General features: G+C 35.7%; 1 protein-coding gene across 5 annotated transcripts in view; it reads left to right on the top strand.

Annotated features, from left to right (window-relative positions):
• The window catches only part of LOC132158830 (oxidation resistance protein 1-like), a 158,418-nt gene that overhangs the window by 130,244 nt on the left and 11,954 nt on the right, over positions 1-16,220 (top strand). For 4 of the 5 annotated variants that reach the window (XM_059568416.1, XM_059568417.1, XM_059568415.1 and 1 more), the window contains 3 exons: positions 3,543-4,180; positions 10,046-10,208; positions 12,377-12,542. In XM_059568416.1, the coding sequence (XP_059424399.1) occupies positions 3,543-4,180; positions 10,046-10,208; positions 12,377-12,542 (967 nt within the window). Of the gene's footprint in view, positions 1-3,542; positions 4,181-10,045; positions 10,209-12,376; positions 12,543-12,883; positions 14,743-16,220 lie in introns of those variants that run through there. The other variant, XM_059568419.1, reaches the window with a different exon arrangement.

Below are 16,220 nucleotides of genomic sequence, written 5' to 3'. Positions count from 1 at the left end.
ATTATCCTATGAATTCATTTAATAAAATACAGAATCAAATAATTAATCGAAATTGAATATAATTTTGAAATGAATCAAACTGAATCATTTTGAATTTGCATACATTTTTCCCAAATCAAATCGGTAAACTATTAATCGTTCAAGATTCACATGCCAAAGTGAGGTCTTGTCCTGGCTCTCCTGTAGGTGGCACATAGGCCATAAAAACAAAAATATAAAAATGACTTGAGCAACCAGACTAATGGTTTTGATTATGAAAGTTGCAGCTGTGTTACGTTATTAATTGGATTCATCTTCAGATCTCTTATCTAGATTGACGATCTCTCATGTGACAAATCAGTATTTTGTCTGCGGTGAGCATGAGGAACCACTCTTCTGTATGATTATTTCAGATATCCACCATTCAGCTTTATTAAAGAGGAAATGGATTTTTACTTTAAGGTTAATGAAGCGCCTACGTCTGAATTACTCACCCATTCGATTTGTAATAAGAAGTTAATGATTTTAGCAGCGTTTCCACCCCCAGATATTTATATCCTCTGTTGGTTTATGAATGATGATGTGTTTTATGCAGCTCAGACGGGGTTCACTGCAGGGTCTCAGTTGTGGATGTGAAGCATAGATGCCTTTGATGCTGCAGATGTACAGACATAGGGACCTACTTTTCATTTATGCACTTTTATGTTAGCCTGTACTCTTATTAATTGCTCCAAACGGTTTTGATTATGTACTTCTATCCACTTCCCACGTACCATCCAGACAGACACACGTCATTGTGCCCTTGTGTTTCAGAAGTCTCAGGCTGTGGCTTTACTGCAGTACAGAAGCCACATCTGATTCTCACATGAAAAGTAATGATAAGAAGTCTGTGCATTTTGACACAGAAGCATCACAGTGGTGGGAAGCAAAAAGTTGATTTTCATGCACAGCATGCTATGGTTGTCACATTACCTCGTATTTTATGGTACAATACCAGCGAAGTCTCACAACACCACACAACATCATGTTATTTGAAAGTGGGCTAATATTATGTTGTTGTATGAAGTCTTCAAAGATTTTACAGTATCTTTATTTTTATATTTTAATTCAAATATTGAAGTTTCTAAAAAAAGGAGATTAAGAAACAATAATTCTTAACATTGTTATTATTAACATTGTATTATTATTATTACGAAATTCAATGATATTATAACTATTGAGTCATGTTCAGCCCATAATTATATATTATTTAAAAAAAATTATAATAATGTACTATTGTTGTACTTTTTTTTTCCTTTTACGGAGCATTGCAATGTGGTCTGATTAAACCCTTATCATTTTCAGAGAAAACTCAATGAAGCTTCTAAATAGTAAGAATAATAAAAAAAAATTATTATTATTATTCTCTTACATTATTATCATTATTATTGTTATTATTATTATTATTGACGCTTAAATAACAATAATATATAAAAACAGAACTATTTTAATTTAGTTTCCATTTTGATTTTTAATAATAAATACAAATAATAAAAAGTAGATAGAAAAGAAACAGAATGGATAGACTCAAGTTATTTTTTTTCTAATAATTAAAAAACAAGTAGATAGAATAGAGAAAAATATAGAATGCTTGTGTTGGAGGGCCAAGTATTTTTAATAAATAAAAATAAAACAAGTAAATAGAACAGAAATAGTTGGACATTTAACATTCAAATGGTGCAGTTCTTATATATATACAACCCGAATTCCGGAAAAGTTGGGACGTTTTTTACATTTGAATAAAATGAAAACTAAAAGACTTTCAAATCGCATGAGCCAATATTTTATTCACAATAGAACATAGATAACATAGCAAATGTTTAAACTGAGAAAGTTTACAATTTTATGCACAAAATGAGCTCATTTCAATTTTGATTTCTGCTACAGGTCTCAAAATAGTTGGGACGGGGCATGTTTACCATGGTGTAGCATCTCCTTTTCTTTTCAAAACAGTTTGAAGACGTCTGGGCATTGAGGCTATGAGTTGCTGGAGTTTTGCTGTTGGAATTTGGTCCCATTCTTGCCTTATATAGATTTCCAGCTGCTGAAGAGTTCGTGGTCGTCTTTGACGTATTTTTCGTTTAATGATGCGCCAAATGTTCTCTATAGGTGAAAGATCTGGACTGCAGGCAGGCCAGGTTAGCACCCGGACTCTTCTACGACGAAGCCATGCTGTTGTTATAGCTGCAGTATGTGGTTTTGCATTGTCCTGCTGAAATAAACAAGGCCTTCCCTGAAATAGACGTTGTTTGGAGGGAAGCATATGTTGCTCTAAAACCTTTATATACCTTTCAGCATTCACAGAGCCTTCCAAAACATGCAAGCTGCCCATACCGTATGCACTTATGCACCCCCATACCATCAGAGATGCTGGCTTTTGAACTGAACGCTGATAACATGCTGGAAGGTCTCCCTCCTCTTTAGCCCGGAGGACACGGTGTCCGTGATTTCCATCAAGAATGTCAAATTTGGACTCGTCTGACCATAAAACACTATTCCACTTTGAAATAGTCCATTTTAAATGAGCCTTGGCCCACAGGACACGACGGCGCTTCTGGACCATGTTCACATATGGCTTCCTTTTTGCATGATAGAGCTTTAGTTGGCATCTGCTGATGGCACGGCGGATTGTGTTTACCGACAGTGGTTTCTGAAAGTATTCCTGGGCCCATTTAGTAATGTCATTGACACAATCATGCCGATGAGTGATGCAGTGTCGTCTGAGAGCCCGAAGACCACGGGCATCCAATAAAGGTCTCCGGCCTTGTCCCTTACACACAGAGATTTCTCCAGTTTCTCTGAATCGTTTGATGATGTTATGCACCGTAGATGATGAGATTTGCAAAGCCTTTGCAATTTGACGTTGAGGAACATTGTTTTTAAAGTTTTACACAATTTTTTTACGCAGTCTTTCACAGATTGGAGAGCCTCTGCCCATCTTTACTTCTGAGAGACTCTGTTTCTCTAAGACAAAGCTTTTATAGCTAATCATGTTACAGACCTGATATCAATTAACTTAATTAATCACTAGATGTTCTCCCAGCTGAATCTTTTCAAAACTGCTTGCTTTTTTAGCCATTTGTTGCCCCCGTGCCAACTTTTTTGAGACCTGTAGCAGGCATTAAATTTTAAATGAGCTAATTAAGTGGATAAAAGTGTAAAATTTCTCAGTTTAAACATTTGCTACGTTATCTATGTTCTATTGTGAATAAAATATTGGCTCATGTGATTTGAAATTCCTTTAGTTTTCATTTTATTAAAATTTAAAAAACGTCCCAACTTTTCCGGAATTCGGGTTGTATATATATGTTTTTTATTTATTATTATTTCATGTAATTGCAGACATAACTAAGTTTTGTGCAGTGCATATAACATTATCTCTGAATGATTATTTATGCTATTACCATTGAAGAATACTGTGGGACTGATCAAAAGCCACATCATATAGCAGTAAAGACAACTTTACGTGTGCAATAATCATTTTCTAGATGGTGCATCTCTCATTCTCTCTGTTTGTGCCACAGGGATTTTGAAGCCATGTTCTCTGGAAGCTCTCATCAGACGGATCAGCGTCTGCGGGATGGTTTTGACAGCGCCAGCACTGCCCCCCGCAGCACTGAGGGCTCTATCTCAGAGGACGTCTTCACCGAGTCAGAGCTCTCGCCCATCCGGGAGGAGCGGCAGTCAACAGAGGAGCTACAGCAGGAGGACAGGTCATCAGGAGCCTCGTCCCAATCTGTGCAGACCCTCCTCCAGGAACCTCAGACAGCTGAGGGCAGCCAAACAGAGGGGGAGGAGAAAAAGCCAGAGGAGGCAGAACCTGCCAGCGAAACTGCCCAGCCCAAACAACCCAGCCAGAAACAGCCAAGCACACCCACCAGCAGGGACCACCAGCAACCACCCCACTGCCAGACCGAAGGAGTCACCCCCTCCTCAGATCCTCAGAGCTCTGCCCCTGGAGCAGGGGAGGCCACGGGACAGGAAAGCAGCCCCGATGGGGCTAAACTGACCCGAGATTCAGAGACGGACGTAGAGGAGCTGAGGAAGATGTGGAAGAGTCACACTATGCAACAAGCCAAGGAGCAGCGAGAGAGCGTCCAGCAGGCCCAGAGAGAGAACGAACAACAGACTCAGAGCAGCCAGAGACTGAGCTGTGCTGAGGGTACGACAATGATTTGCTATATATTATATGAATGGTTATACTTTATTTTATAATAAATGTGTAGAAAGTGTGTATGTATATATATATATATATATATATATATATATATATATATATATATATTATTATATTATATTATATAATAATTATATTATAAAATTTAAATGAATATTATAATTATAATAAATTAATTAAATATTATATATATATATAAATATATATATATATATATATATATAGATTTATTATTATTATATTATTTTAATTATTGATTTATTACTTTATAAATATATTTATTTTTATGGAATTCTATGTGAGATAAAAATGAGGAAAATAATTATAAAATAAAAACTTATAATCCTATTCCATATATATATATATCCTAATCCATATATACATATATATATAAATTTCAACTCACTTTTTGCTCATTATGAAGTTCTTTCTCTTGGGCTATTGTGCACATTTAGTGTCACTGTAACCAGCACTGATGACATTACAGTACGGCATTCTTACATTTTACTGTCAAAGTTAGCTTCTGTCCCAGTGTTAATCTGGGGTGGGGCATGCTGGGAAGTGCTGATAACCTTGTGTTATGTGGCTTTATTGATGGCAAGACTAGAGAGTGCTGGGAAATGAAAAGTGTCTCACCTGTTATCACCCGAGGGAACGCAGAGACACTTTACCACGGCTTTTACATGCTGCCTTGATCTGCCGAGGCCAGACTGCGCCTGCAGCCCTTTCTCTGACCGAGAGATAAGCTAAAGCCCATCAAACTAACATTAAAGCACACGCACACTAACATTACATCAGAAACATTCTTTCCTTAAAAGTATGGCTGAAACTATATTAACTACAAATAATGTGATAAATCCCAAGTTGTATGTATTTTATCAGTCACCCAAGACTGTTTATATAAGGCCTGAAGTGTTGACTTTATATTGATACTGATGTAGTAGAGGTGCAGCCTCAGCAAGAAGCATGCTCTTATGTTAGTTTTCTGTCTTGATTTTAAAAAAAAAACCTAAACCAAATACACTACTGAAAATACACTTTCTTGCTGAATACAAGTATTATTAACTCAGTTACTGAACTTTTGAGTGTGATAGTGTACAATAAAATGTTATTAAACCAAGATATGCTGACAGCAAAATGCTTAAAGGATTTTTGTTTAAATCTGGGAAAACATTATATTGTTTTCTCACAGGACTCTATGAGCAGTATGTCCACTAGGCTCCATAGTCTTTTATGGAATGCAGATAATGAAATGTTCATTTTTAGACTCTCACTTGTATATTTTTATCATCATTCCTCCATGCTTATTAGCTGTAGGCATGCTGAGATCTCTGTGTGCCCAAAGGTGCTTTCCATCCCAGCGTATGAGTCATCAACTGATTATTGAGTTATTCAACACTAACGGATGAGCCGGAGTTAAAGATGTGATGATATGAAGTTTCCTGGATCTTGTCTGATAAAAGTGTTTAAAACATATGGCTTGTTTCTAAACATCTGCTGCTTGCTGACATCAGATGATGTCTACAATGCCTGTTTGTTGTTCAGAAAGTTGTTCAGTCAAGATGCGATCATGTGGAAGAAGCAGATGCAGTATATTAGTGATAAATTAGTGATAAATGATATTATCGGGGCCTTAGATAAGAAGCAACATTAGTGATAAATGATATTATCGGGGCCTTAGATAAGAAGCAACATTAGTGATAAATGATATTATCGGGGCCTTAGATAAGAAGCAACATTCTGCTGCATTATTTGTTGATCTGTCTAAGGCATTTGATTCAGTTGATCATGGATTGTTATTGACCAAACTACGTTCAGTTGGTTTAAGTGAGAAGGCTGTTGCATGGTTCCAGAATTATTTGGTAGATCGTACTCAATGTGTTTATGCTGAAGGATGTAAATCTGATTTTCTTGAAATAACTAAAGGTGTCCCTCAAGGATCAATCTTAGGACCCATTTTGTTTTCAATTTTTATAAATGATTTGGATAGAGATATTCAAGCCAAATTACATTTATATGCTGATGATACAGTGGTTTACACCCAGGCTTCCACCATTTCAGTAGCAGTGCAGGAACTTCAGACTGCATTTCAGACACTGCAATACACATTATTGAGTTTAAAACTGGTTTTAAATACACAGAAAACAAAGTTTATGGTCTTCTCTAAAGCTAGAGCACAGCTACTCGACAATTGTAGCCTTTTTTCATTAGATGGGAACTCAATTGAGAGAGTGTCTTCATACAAGTACTTGGGGATATGGATAGATGATAAGCTTTCCTTCAATGAACATATTACTGCTTTAGTTAAGAAACTTAAAGTTAAGCTCGGCTTCTATTACAGAAATAAATCTTGCTTTACTTTTAGTGCTAAGAAGAAACTTGTGGAAGCTACTTTTCTGCCTGTAATTGATTATGGAGATATATTGTACATGCATGCTGCATTTTCCATCCTGCGTCATGTTGATTCAGTTTACCATGCATCACTTCGATTTATAACAAATACAAAGTCCCTTACCCATCACTGCATTCTTTATGATTTAGTTGGTTGGACATCACTTAAAATTCGTAGACAACAGCACTGGTATATCTTTATTTATAAAGCTATACTTGGCAAATTTCCACTGTACCTCTGTAACCTCCTCTCTGTTTGCTCTGGTACCTATCAGCTACGCTCCTCAAAGTGGTTGCTTTTTAAGGTGCCACGAGTTAAAACCGAATTGGGAAAAACTGCTTTTTCTTATTTAGCACCTTGGGGGTGGAATAATCTACAAAAAGAGCTAAAGTTAGAAACCCTTATGTCCATAAATGAATTTAAAACTACTGTAAAGAGTGTTGTGATGGAGACATGTTCTTGTTTTTCTTGAGAGTCTCATTGTGTTTTTATATTTTTATTTTTAACATTTTGTACTTCTTCTTTGTACGTGAAAATGTAACTTGGTGTTTATGTATGCATTTTGTGTGCTTTGGCTGCTACCTTGGCCAGGTCTCTCTTGTAAAAGAGATTCTGAATCTCAATGGGACCTCCTGGTTAAATAAAGGTATAATAATAATTATTAATGTGGGAAAATGGGGATGGAAATCTGCTTATATTTATATATATATATATATATATATATATATATATATATATATATATATATATATAGAAAGATAGATTATAGATTATTTTTATAATCTTGATTTTGGAAATGTATAAAAAAAGTGATATTATTTGTATAATCTTAAATAAGGAAATATATATATATATATATATATATAGAGAGAGAGAGAGAGAGAGAGAGGAAAATATATATTTATTTATTGCAAACTTAATAAAATTATGAAATGACCCCTCTAAAATGTACTTTTTAAACTATAGGAAGTTCTTTTGCTTATTCAATAAAGTAATATTTATATAATGAAGTTCAACTCCTGTCCAGGCACATATTCTTTTTGGATCATTGAACTGTTCTGACATATCACAGGGGGTTATTACCACAGCTCAGGACCCACTTCAGAAGTCATCTGAATTACACACCAAATTAGCCAATTGAAAATGAATGCCCTCCTACTGTGTTCTGCAGTGTAAGTAGATTAATGTTGCATTGGCTGTGTAAAGGGCTTTGGCTCCTACAGCACTGGTGTAAGGTGTTTCTTTCTACATCTCCCACTGTGTTGACCTTCTAATCAGTTATTAATAAAAGATGCATTGGTTTCAGCTTTGGATATGCGCTCCCGGCAGGGTTTAATGCATTTGAAGCCATGTGTTTTTGTTCCAGTGATTATTGCATTTCTATTTTTTGAGATAATGTGCTTCAAATGCAGGCCTTGAGATGATTGATGCATTATTGCATCACATTTTATAGGCAGCCATTCAAACTTGGTCATGTATTAGTCAGTTTTGCACATAGACTGTAAAAAATATGGACAAAGCGTCTGTGACGTCACCCATAGACTTTCTGAAGAACGGGTTTGAAGCCGTTTATATTGAACTTTAACCCGATTATTCAAAGAACCAGAAAAAAGCTGAACCAGTGGCTGTTACAGGATCTCTCCCTCAGAGGCAGAACCCTACTGTCTAAGGCAGAAGGTTTATCACGGTTAATATATCCAGCTCTATCTCTGTATGTGGACAAAAAACATATTACTGAGATTGACAAGCTACTTTTTAATTTCTTATGGAGAAATAGAACCCATCATGTGAAGAAGTCTGTTCTAACAAATGACTATGAAAAGGGTGGATTAAACTTTATCGATTTCTGTACTCTTAATAATACGTTTAAAGTAAATTGGTTGAAACATTTCTTTAAAAATCCTAATTCTATTTGGAATGTCATACCATGTCATATTCTGTCAAAACTGGGTGGGCTGACTTAATTCTTAACCTGTAATTATAATATTGATAAAGTCCCGATAAAAATGGCATCCTTTCACCGCCAAAAAAAAAAAAAAGGTTTGAAGCCGTTTATGGGGGGTATGGGCTGCGCCATCTTGGAAAATCTTGGGAAATCCTAACCCCGCCCACCTTCTGACGCAGCGCGCTTCACTCAGCTCGCTCTGCAAATTCGGTTATCTCTGTGTATATTTTAGGCAACGAAATATGTTATAAAACACCATACTAACTATTTTCATTTTCATTAAAAGAAATCTTAAACATTATAGCCACACAAATGTGGTTCAGGCAACACATATTGATTATATTCAACTACACATAACGTTTGCCTATTTATGAAAAAACAAAATATAAAACACAAACCTGCCTCTTTTCATTTTAAATATGATATAAAAATATTAAACATTTTATGGTCCAGGCAATATGTGCATTTGTACTAAACAACAGATTTTGCAGTAAACAACATTACAGATCATCTTCGTTGTATTAAAATTTAAAATGACAAAACTCAACCCAGTCTCTTTTTGTTAAATTTCAGTTTTATCAATATTAGCCATTATAAAAGTATAAGTAAAAGGTATAAGAAGCTATACAAATAAAGCAAACAATTCAGTTAAACATACAAAGTCAGCGCTCTAGTCTAACCATACATCGGTAAAGTTAAATAGCTTATAAAGTTATGAAACTTCCCCTCAGCCAAAACGATTGCCCAGGGAAAAAATTATAGATTTACGAGACCAAAAATCGCCCATTAGATATACACAAGATGAATTATATCTCATGTTTAACCACTACAGAGACGCCAGAGTCCGCGGCATTGGCGGCAAACTTTAGAAGGTCTAGCCGAGGAAAGACTGCTTCAGGCGGGGTACATGAACGCCAAGCGCCCGGTCATCGCTGGATCAATTGGATAAAATTTTCATAAATCTTTAAATAAACCACAGATTTGAGCTTTAAACAACTACATTCTCACCTGAAAACCTCTTAAAACTACATTTCATGATACAGAAACAGTAGTATTATATGTCAACTGTATTAAAAAATGGCGCTTCTTGTTGTCATTCTCCATGGCGCTGCCTTGTCAGCTGTCAATCAAGTTGTCACTCAAAGTTAACCACACCCTTATTGTCATATATTTTATATCTAAATACGATCTAAACTAACGAGTTAGAAAAAAAATCACCCCCCTCACAGTTGTCGGGCACTCGGAAGCTATCGAAAAATACAATAAAAGTCCATGGGACCAACTTGTAAAAACATGAATTTATGCTGTGAAAACTGACATTTTAACATGGGGCTATGGACATTTGCTCCCTTTTGGGACCTTCCCCTGGCAGATTTTCGATGTATTGCAGTTTTTCGCACTTCCGGGTAGGCTTCATTTTTCAGATCAGAATGTTGCCGCTTGGTTTTGCAAGACAAATTTCAACTGCAGATTCTTCTTTGGATCATGGTGGCTTTTATTTTTTGTGTTTCAGGTCTCATGGTGTCCAAGGAGAGGCAGAAGTCTCACAAGTTTCTGTGTCTGCGGGTTGGCAAGGCCATGAAGAAGACATTTGTGTCTAACGCCAGCGCCTCCATGCAGCAGTATGCACAGCGTGATCGCAAGCATGAGTACTGGTTTGCTGTTCCCCAGGAGAGGTGAGGCGGACATGTTGGTGTCCATTATTTGTATAAAATTAAGTCTATTTTGCACTTGATTCTGGAAAAGCCACAAACTCAAATTGAAATTACATGTTGGTCGAATGACATCCATCCATGTTTTTTAGGTGTGGTTTGTTCCATGAAAATGCTTTTTAATTTGCCTTTTTTTCTTTATGCTAAATATGTCATTTTATTATTTATTATATTATTTGTTCATTTTATTTTTACAAAATGTATGATTTATTATTCTCTTTGTTGTTGTCGACATCATCTTATTATTATTATCATTATTATTATTTTGGGTTGAAATGTGACCTATTCATGTTTTTTCAGATTCACACAAAACACATTTCTCTATGAAATTACACAGCATAATTCAATTTCTAATTATCATTTTCAATAAGAAATTATGTACATGGTAACCTGATTAGTGTTAGTGTTAGTGTTAATGTTAGTATCAGTGTTAGTGTTAGTATTAGTGTTAGTATGGGCTGAAGTGTTACCTATTCATATTTTTGTCAGATCCACTCAAAACATGTTTCTCTATGAAATGACACCGCATGATTCAATTGAAGTCATTTTGTGAGAAGTCAGTTTAGTTTTAAATGAGAAATGATTTCAATTTTATATGGTCTCATTATGCAATCAGCTTTCTAGTACTGAAACAGTGCTGTCTTTGTTTCATTTCATCTACCCTCTGAATCAACAAAAGCGTTCAGTGTTCTTCATCCCACTGGAACTTATTCTGTCTGTTATCACTGTATGAAATGAGTCACAGTTATTTTTTAGGAAACACTCGCTGGGCTAAATCAGAATGAGAGAGTCAGAATAGATTAGCTTTGACACAGTCTACAAGTCAGGAAAAGAGCTCCAGACATGCTGTGTGATGTACTGCTGGAGAGCTGCAGAGCCCTGTGGCCAGACTGCTGTCTGCTGTTGTCACTGAGATGAGGCCGGGCCCGACTATGTGACCTAGTTGGGTGGCGACCCGGATGATCAGTGTAAAGTATCATGACAATAGTGCGTGAGCAGGGCCCGAGAGACGAGGTTTTGAAGCTCACGCTGCCTGATGCAAGTCACACTGAGTTTTCCACAGCTTTGCCTGTTAAAAAAAATAAATAAATAAGCTACATGCACTACTGTTCAAACTGTTGGGTTCAGCAAGGACACATTAGATTGGTCAAAAAGAGACAGGAAAGACATTTAGCATGTTAGAAAATATTTTCATATCAATGGAAAGAAAAATCACATTTTCTACAAAAATATTAAGCTTTTATGTTCAATTATAATATAATAACTATTGAAATGTTGCTTGAGCAGCACAGCAGCATATTAAAATGATTTCTGAAGGATCATGTGACTCTGAAGACTGGAGTAATGATGCTGAAAATACAGCTTTGAATCGCAGAAATAATTTAGATTTTTAAAAGTATTTAAAAAGAACACTTAAAGTTGTAATAATATTATTGTTACGTTCATGGACTTTCTGTTCCCTTATTTGGTCATCTTCCTTTTCTTGTTTTGTTAATTGATTGATCCTCACCTGTCTCCAGTTCCCTCATTCCCTCCTGTGTGCTTAAATACCCTGTCTGTTTAGTTCTTCTTCGTCCGTGATTAAGTTAAGGTATTGTGATGTAATGATGTTAATGTGTTGTATATTGTCTGTTATCTCCTTCGATGTTCAGTAAACTCCTCTTTTTGATTAAGACCCTCCTCGAGCGCTTTATTCTTACACTAGCAAATACCCAGTTGTAACAATTATAGTGTTTTACTATATTTTTATCAAATGAATTCAACCTTAGTGAGCATAAATAGACTTCTTTCAAAACATAAAAAATGTACCAACCTAAAACTTTTGAATGGTTGTGTAATTTATTACAGATACCTTATACCTATATATATAGTTACTATTAGAATGGAGCACATTTGATAAGACATGTTTGTTAATTAAATATTCTTTATATTTGGATTATTCTTTACACTGCAGATAAGAATGTAACCTATTTAACCGTCTAAATCCATTTTACAGAATTCCTTGTTTTTCCTTAAAATCAGAGCAGAAAATATGAAACAAATCAGCAGATTCTACTGTATCTGGCTCATAAGCAATTAAAAGATGACATGTAATATTATTTGTAACAATGTGTTTGTCATTTTTTCTCTAGGTCAGACCACCTGTACGTTTTCTTCATCCAGTGGAGCCCGGATGTTTTTGGGGAAGGGGTAGGAAGCATCAGCCGTGATCCTGGCTTCATCGTGGTGAAGAAAATCGAGGATTCGGAGGCAAACGAGGAGCAGCAAACTGTAGAAAATTCAGCTAAGGAGTGGGAGGTACTGTACGGCCCATCCAGCTCACATGTTTGAATTGATATCATATCTGTGATTTACGCTTGTGTCTGTATTCTGTGTTGATATGCAATGTATTTGATTAAGATATTTTCTCTTTATTATATTTGCACCTGTCTGTTTGCTTTTATTGTCTGTTTCTTTGTTCCAGGTTTCTGGAAGTGTCTTTGTGTTCCCCACACTTCATACACCTTCATGCACCAGCCATACGTTGTTGTCAGAGCTCCTGTATTCAATCTTGCTAAATGTTTCACAGACTGGGTGGTTTTGGTGAAACCAAGATGCATTGTGCACTGCGAGCTTGCAGCTAGTGTTTTGCATGAGTGTGCAATTGTTTTATTATTTTGATTCATTTTTTTAAGAAAGAGGCACATGTATGCAGTTTATGCATGCATGAATCCCTCAGTCGTGTCTAAAAAGGCATGGTTTAGCCCGACTATGTCATGCCTGGATGAGATACAGGCAAATCATGCCAACAGGTGCAAGTGTTGTTACCTGATGTATTATGCGTGGTGTGTCTTATATAAAGCTCCGTTTGAATGTTTTACTGATTGAATAATACCGTCTGATATTTCCCTGCATGCTTTTGTGTTCTGGTTGCTGCATTGAAACCAATCTGTGGCACTGAGAAATCGATACTACGACTGCGGCGGCATTTAAATTTGACTTTAAATTAATGATGTAGGGAACAAAATAGACTGATTTGTTATTAGGGAACTGGAGGACCTTTGCAAAGCCACATGATCTTTTGATATGAATAAGTAAAATTAACTTTCTCTGATCATGGCCGCAGAGGTGGCATGAGTCATGAACTCAATTGGATATTGTGACCCCCAGGATACGCAGGGGATCGACTGTAACACTAAACAATCTGATGACAATTGTTAAGCACATGCTCAGTCAAGCTACCTCTTAAGAGCAATTAGGTGTAGTTTATATAGTAATTTTACTTTGTAAAATGGATTTTTAGGCATAAAAGTTGCATTTTGAATGTCCTATATTTTTCTCTGAGTCTGAAATTGTGATGCCTTTGAATATAAACATTGTTTGACTGTTAAACGTTAACCGGTTTGGGACATTAATTAATTTAATGAACATTGTTTCTTTAAAATATCTACTTGAAGGCTTCTTTAACAGAGATGCACAGAGAGGCAGACCAATCTGGGATAGCATGGATTATCAGGTGCTGATGCCATTAAAGCAAAAAAGAGAGGCATACTTTTAAGCTTTTTTCACTTTTCACTATATATTTGTTGCATGAAAATAAGTATTGTCACTAATTTTCTCACCATTTTATTTACTTTAAACAGTATGCCTGACACCAAAAAGAATTTGTGTCATTCAAAAGTTAACATTTTCAATTAGGCATTTAAATTTTTACTTTGAGGTGTGCTCTTATTTGATTTACATGGATTAGTAAAATTTTTAAAGTGTTAAAATTGCCTGTGGCAATTATAATACTCTGATTTTTTTTTTTAGTGTAAATATTGTATCTGCGTTATTATTGTTGGACATAAGTATATTTGTTATACTTAAAATATGTCAGGTAGATTTAAAGTAGTTTGTGAGTTACTGAAGAAAATGTGAAAAGTGTTACAGTTTCTCCTGTTTAAGTCCTTTTAAACTACTAAAGCATGTACTAAATGAATTTTCTTACTGTTAGTAAGTAATAATATGATAATCAGAGATCGGGTACTATTATTGCCTCAAGTTACTTTGTTGTTTCTCAAAATATAGTGAACAGACTACTAATGTGGGCATCATGCTTAAAATGCTGTCTAGGTAGGCGGCTCACTAGGTTATTTAGTGTTCATGGTTAGTGACATTTGAAATATGTTTAGTTGCTCTACTTTCAAAAACAGTTTATTATACTCGTTCGCAAGCATTATTGATCAAAATGTAGAGGTTGCCTTTAGTCGCGTATGTTCCTTTAAAAGCGCTGAAATCCTTCTGTACAGGAGGCGTGACGCATTTTGACAGAGCCAATCAGAGACCGAATTCTTCCATTTGGTCGGATACCTTTGGCCCACATAAGTGTCCGTCATTGTCTTGCCGTCGGATTTACGTCTGAATATGGCATGTTGTCGGTCGGTGGAAGTAAGGCTGAATGTGACACACAGACAGTGAAATAATGTTCTCCAAACGGGTGAAGGAAGGAAAACCTCTGACTCCTAAGTACACTTATGTATGTAAACGCAAGTGTTGAGTGAATGCGTTCGCTAAAGCGTAATGTGTGAGCGGGCTGTTGAAATATTAGCGTATAATGTCTGGCTGTGTTGATTGACACGGGCTGTCTAAGGGTTTGTGTTGCTGCTTTTGAAGTAAAACAGTAAGTGAGATACAGTCTGCTGATGCTGTGATTCTGGAGCTTGTGTGTGAATCAGCGGATGTCTCACCTAAGACGAGATGCATTTTTTATGAGTGCTCTAGTTTACCTTCTTCCTTGTAACGTTACATTATTGAGGGCTGTAAAGTGGCAACTTATCGGCTAAAACTTTTATTTACCGTCTTGGAGTAGTATAGCCTCTGGCTTGGTCATTTCCCTTTTTTTTAAAAAAAAAAACATAATTTACTCCGTCATTACATTCCAAATTCCAAACCAAACAGATTTAAACACTAAAGAGAACATAAAGTGAACGTAGTTGTTGTTTCAACTCAATGTAGCGTTCAAATGAACGACTTGTGGTTATTACATGAAGGTATGGATTCAGAAGACTTTTACTGTGTTGTGTTGTACACACTTTTGTAATACTTTTACTGCAAATTTGTAATTTTGGGGCTTGAAGTCCCTAGTACCCATTCACTTTCAATATGCTGAAAAGAATTAGCTTGAGTATTGAGTTTCCTTGGAAGAAAGAAATGCAGAATTGATATGTACTGAGCATGGGTGAATTGACAAAACTTAAATTTTTTGGTGAACTTTTGTATGTGTGTTCAAAGGTCATGTGTTAAATGTGTTCTCAAACATAGGTGTGGCAACCAACAAGCTGTTAACATATGTGTGGTAGATAAGGGTTTATATTTACATGAGAATAAATGCAATAAAAATTTCAAGGTCAGCAGATGGCATTTTTCTTGCTTTTTGATTGAGCTATAACTTTGATTGTAAGATGGTCTACATGACAGGCTGGTTAAATAAACAGGCTGGTTAGGGCTTTCTGATCTTTCTGATTTGGAAGATTGAGGGTTAGTAAGTATGGAAGCATATGGGTAGCAATATTCAATTTGGGATGTAATATGCAAAATGACAATGCAATATGTAAAATGACAATGCATTTCTGTATTTACATTTACATTTTCCAATACATTTGTGCAACGTTTGGTACAAAATGAAAATTAAATTGCATAATTTTCATTTGCCATTTCATACACCAGTTTTAATATGTAAAATGAATACAAATTTTAACGCTTTATAAGTTGGAAAATTAAAATTAAAATGTATTACAGAAATGATTAGATATGTCTAACATATTCAAGCAAAAACTGTGGCAAAATTATCATTTAAATGCTATTTTTCTTAAATGCATCATCACTCACAGTCAAGACACTTACGATTGCATTTTCATTCAATGTCCCGCAATGAATGTAGCAAAATTCAATGTGCACATTGAAAATGCATCCCGAGCCAATCACGTGTCCGCCGCCTCCCGCCACGTCAATCAC

This window comes from Carassius carassius, chromosome 15, assembly GCF_963082965.1.
Source record: "Carassius carassius chromosome 15, fCarCar2.1, whole genome shotgun sequence".
Lineage (NCBI taxonomy): Eukaryota > Metazoa > Chordata > Actinopteri > Cypriniformes > Cyprinidae > Carassius > Carassius carassius.
Note: the sequence above shows the minus strand (reverse complement) of the source record. Positions and strands in the feature narration are given on the sequence as shown.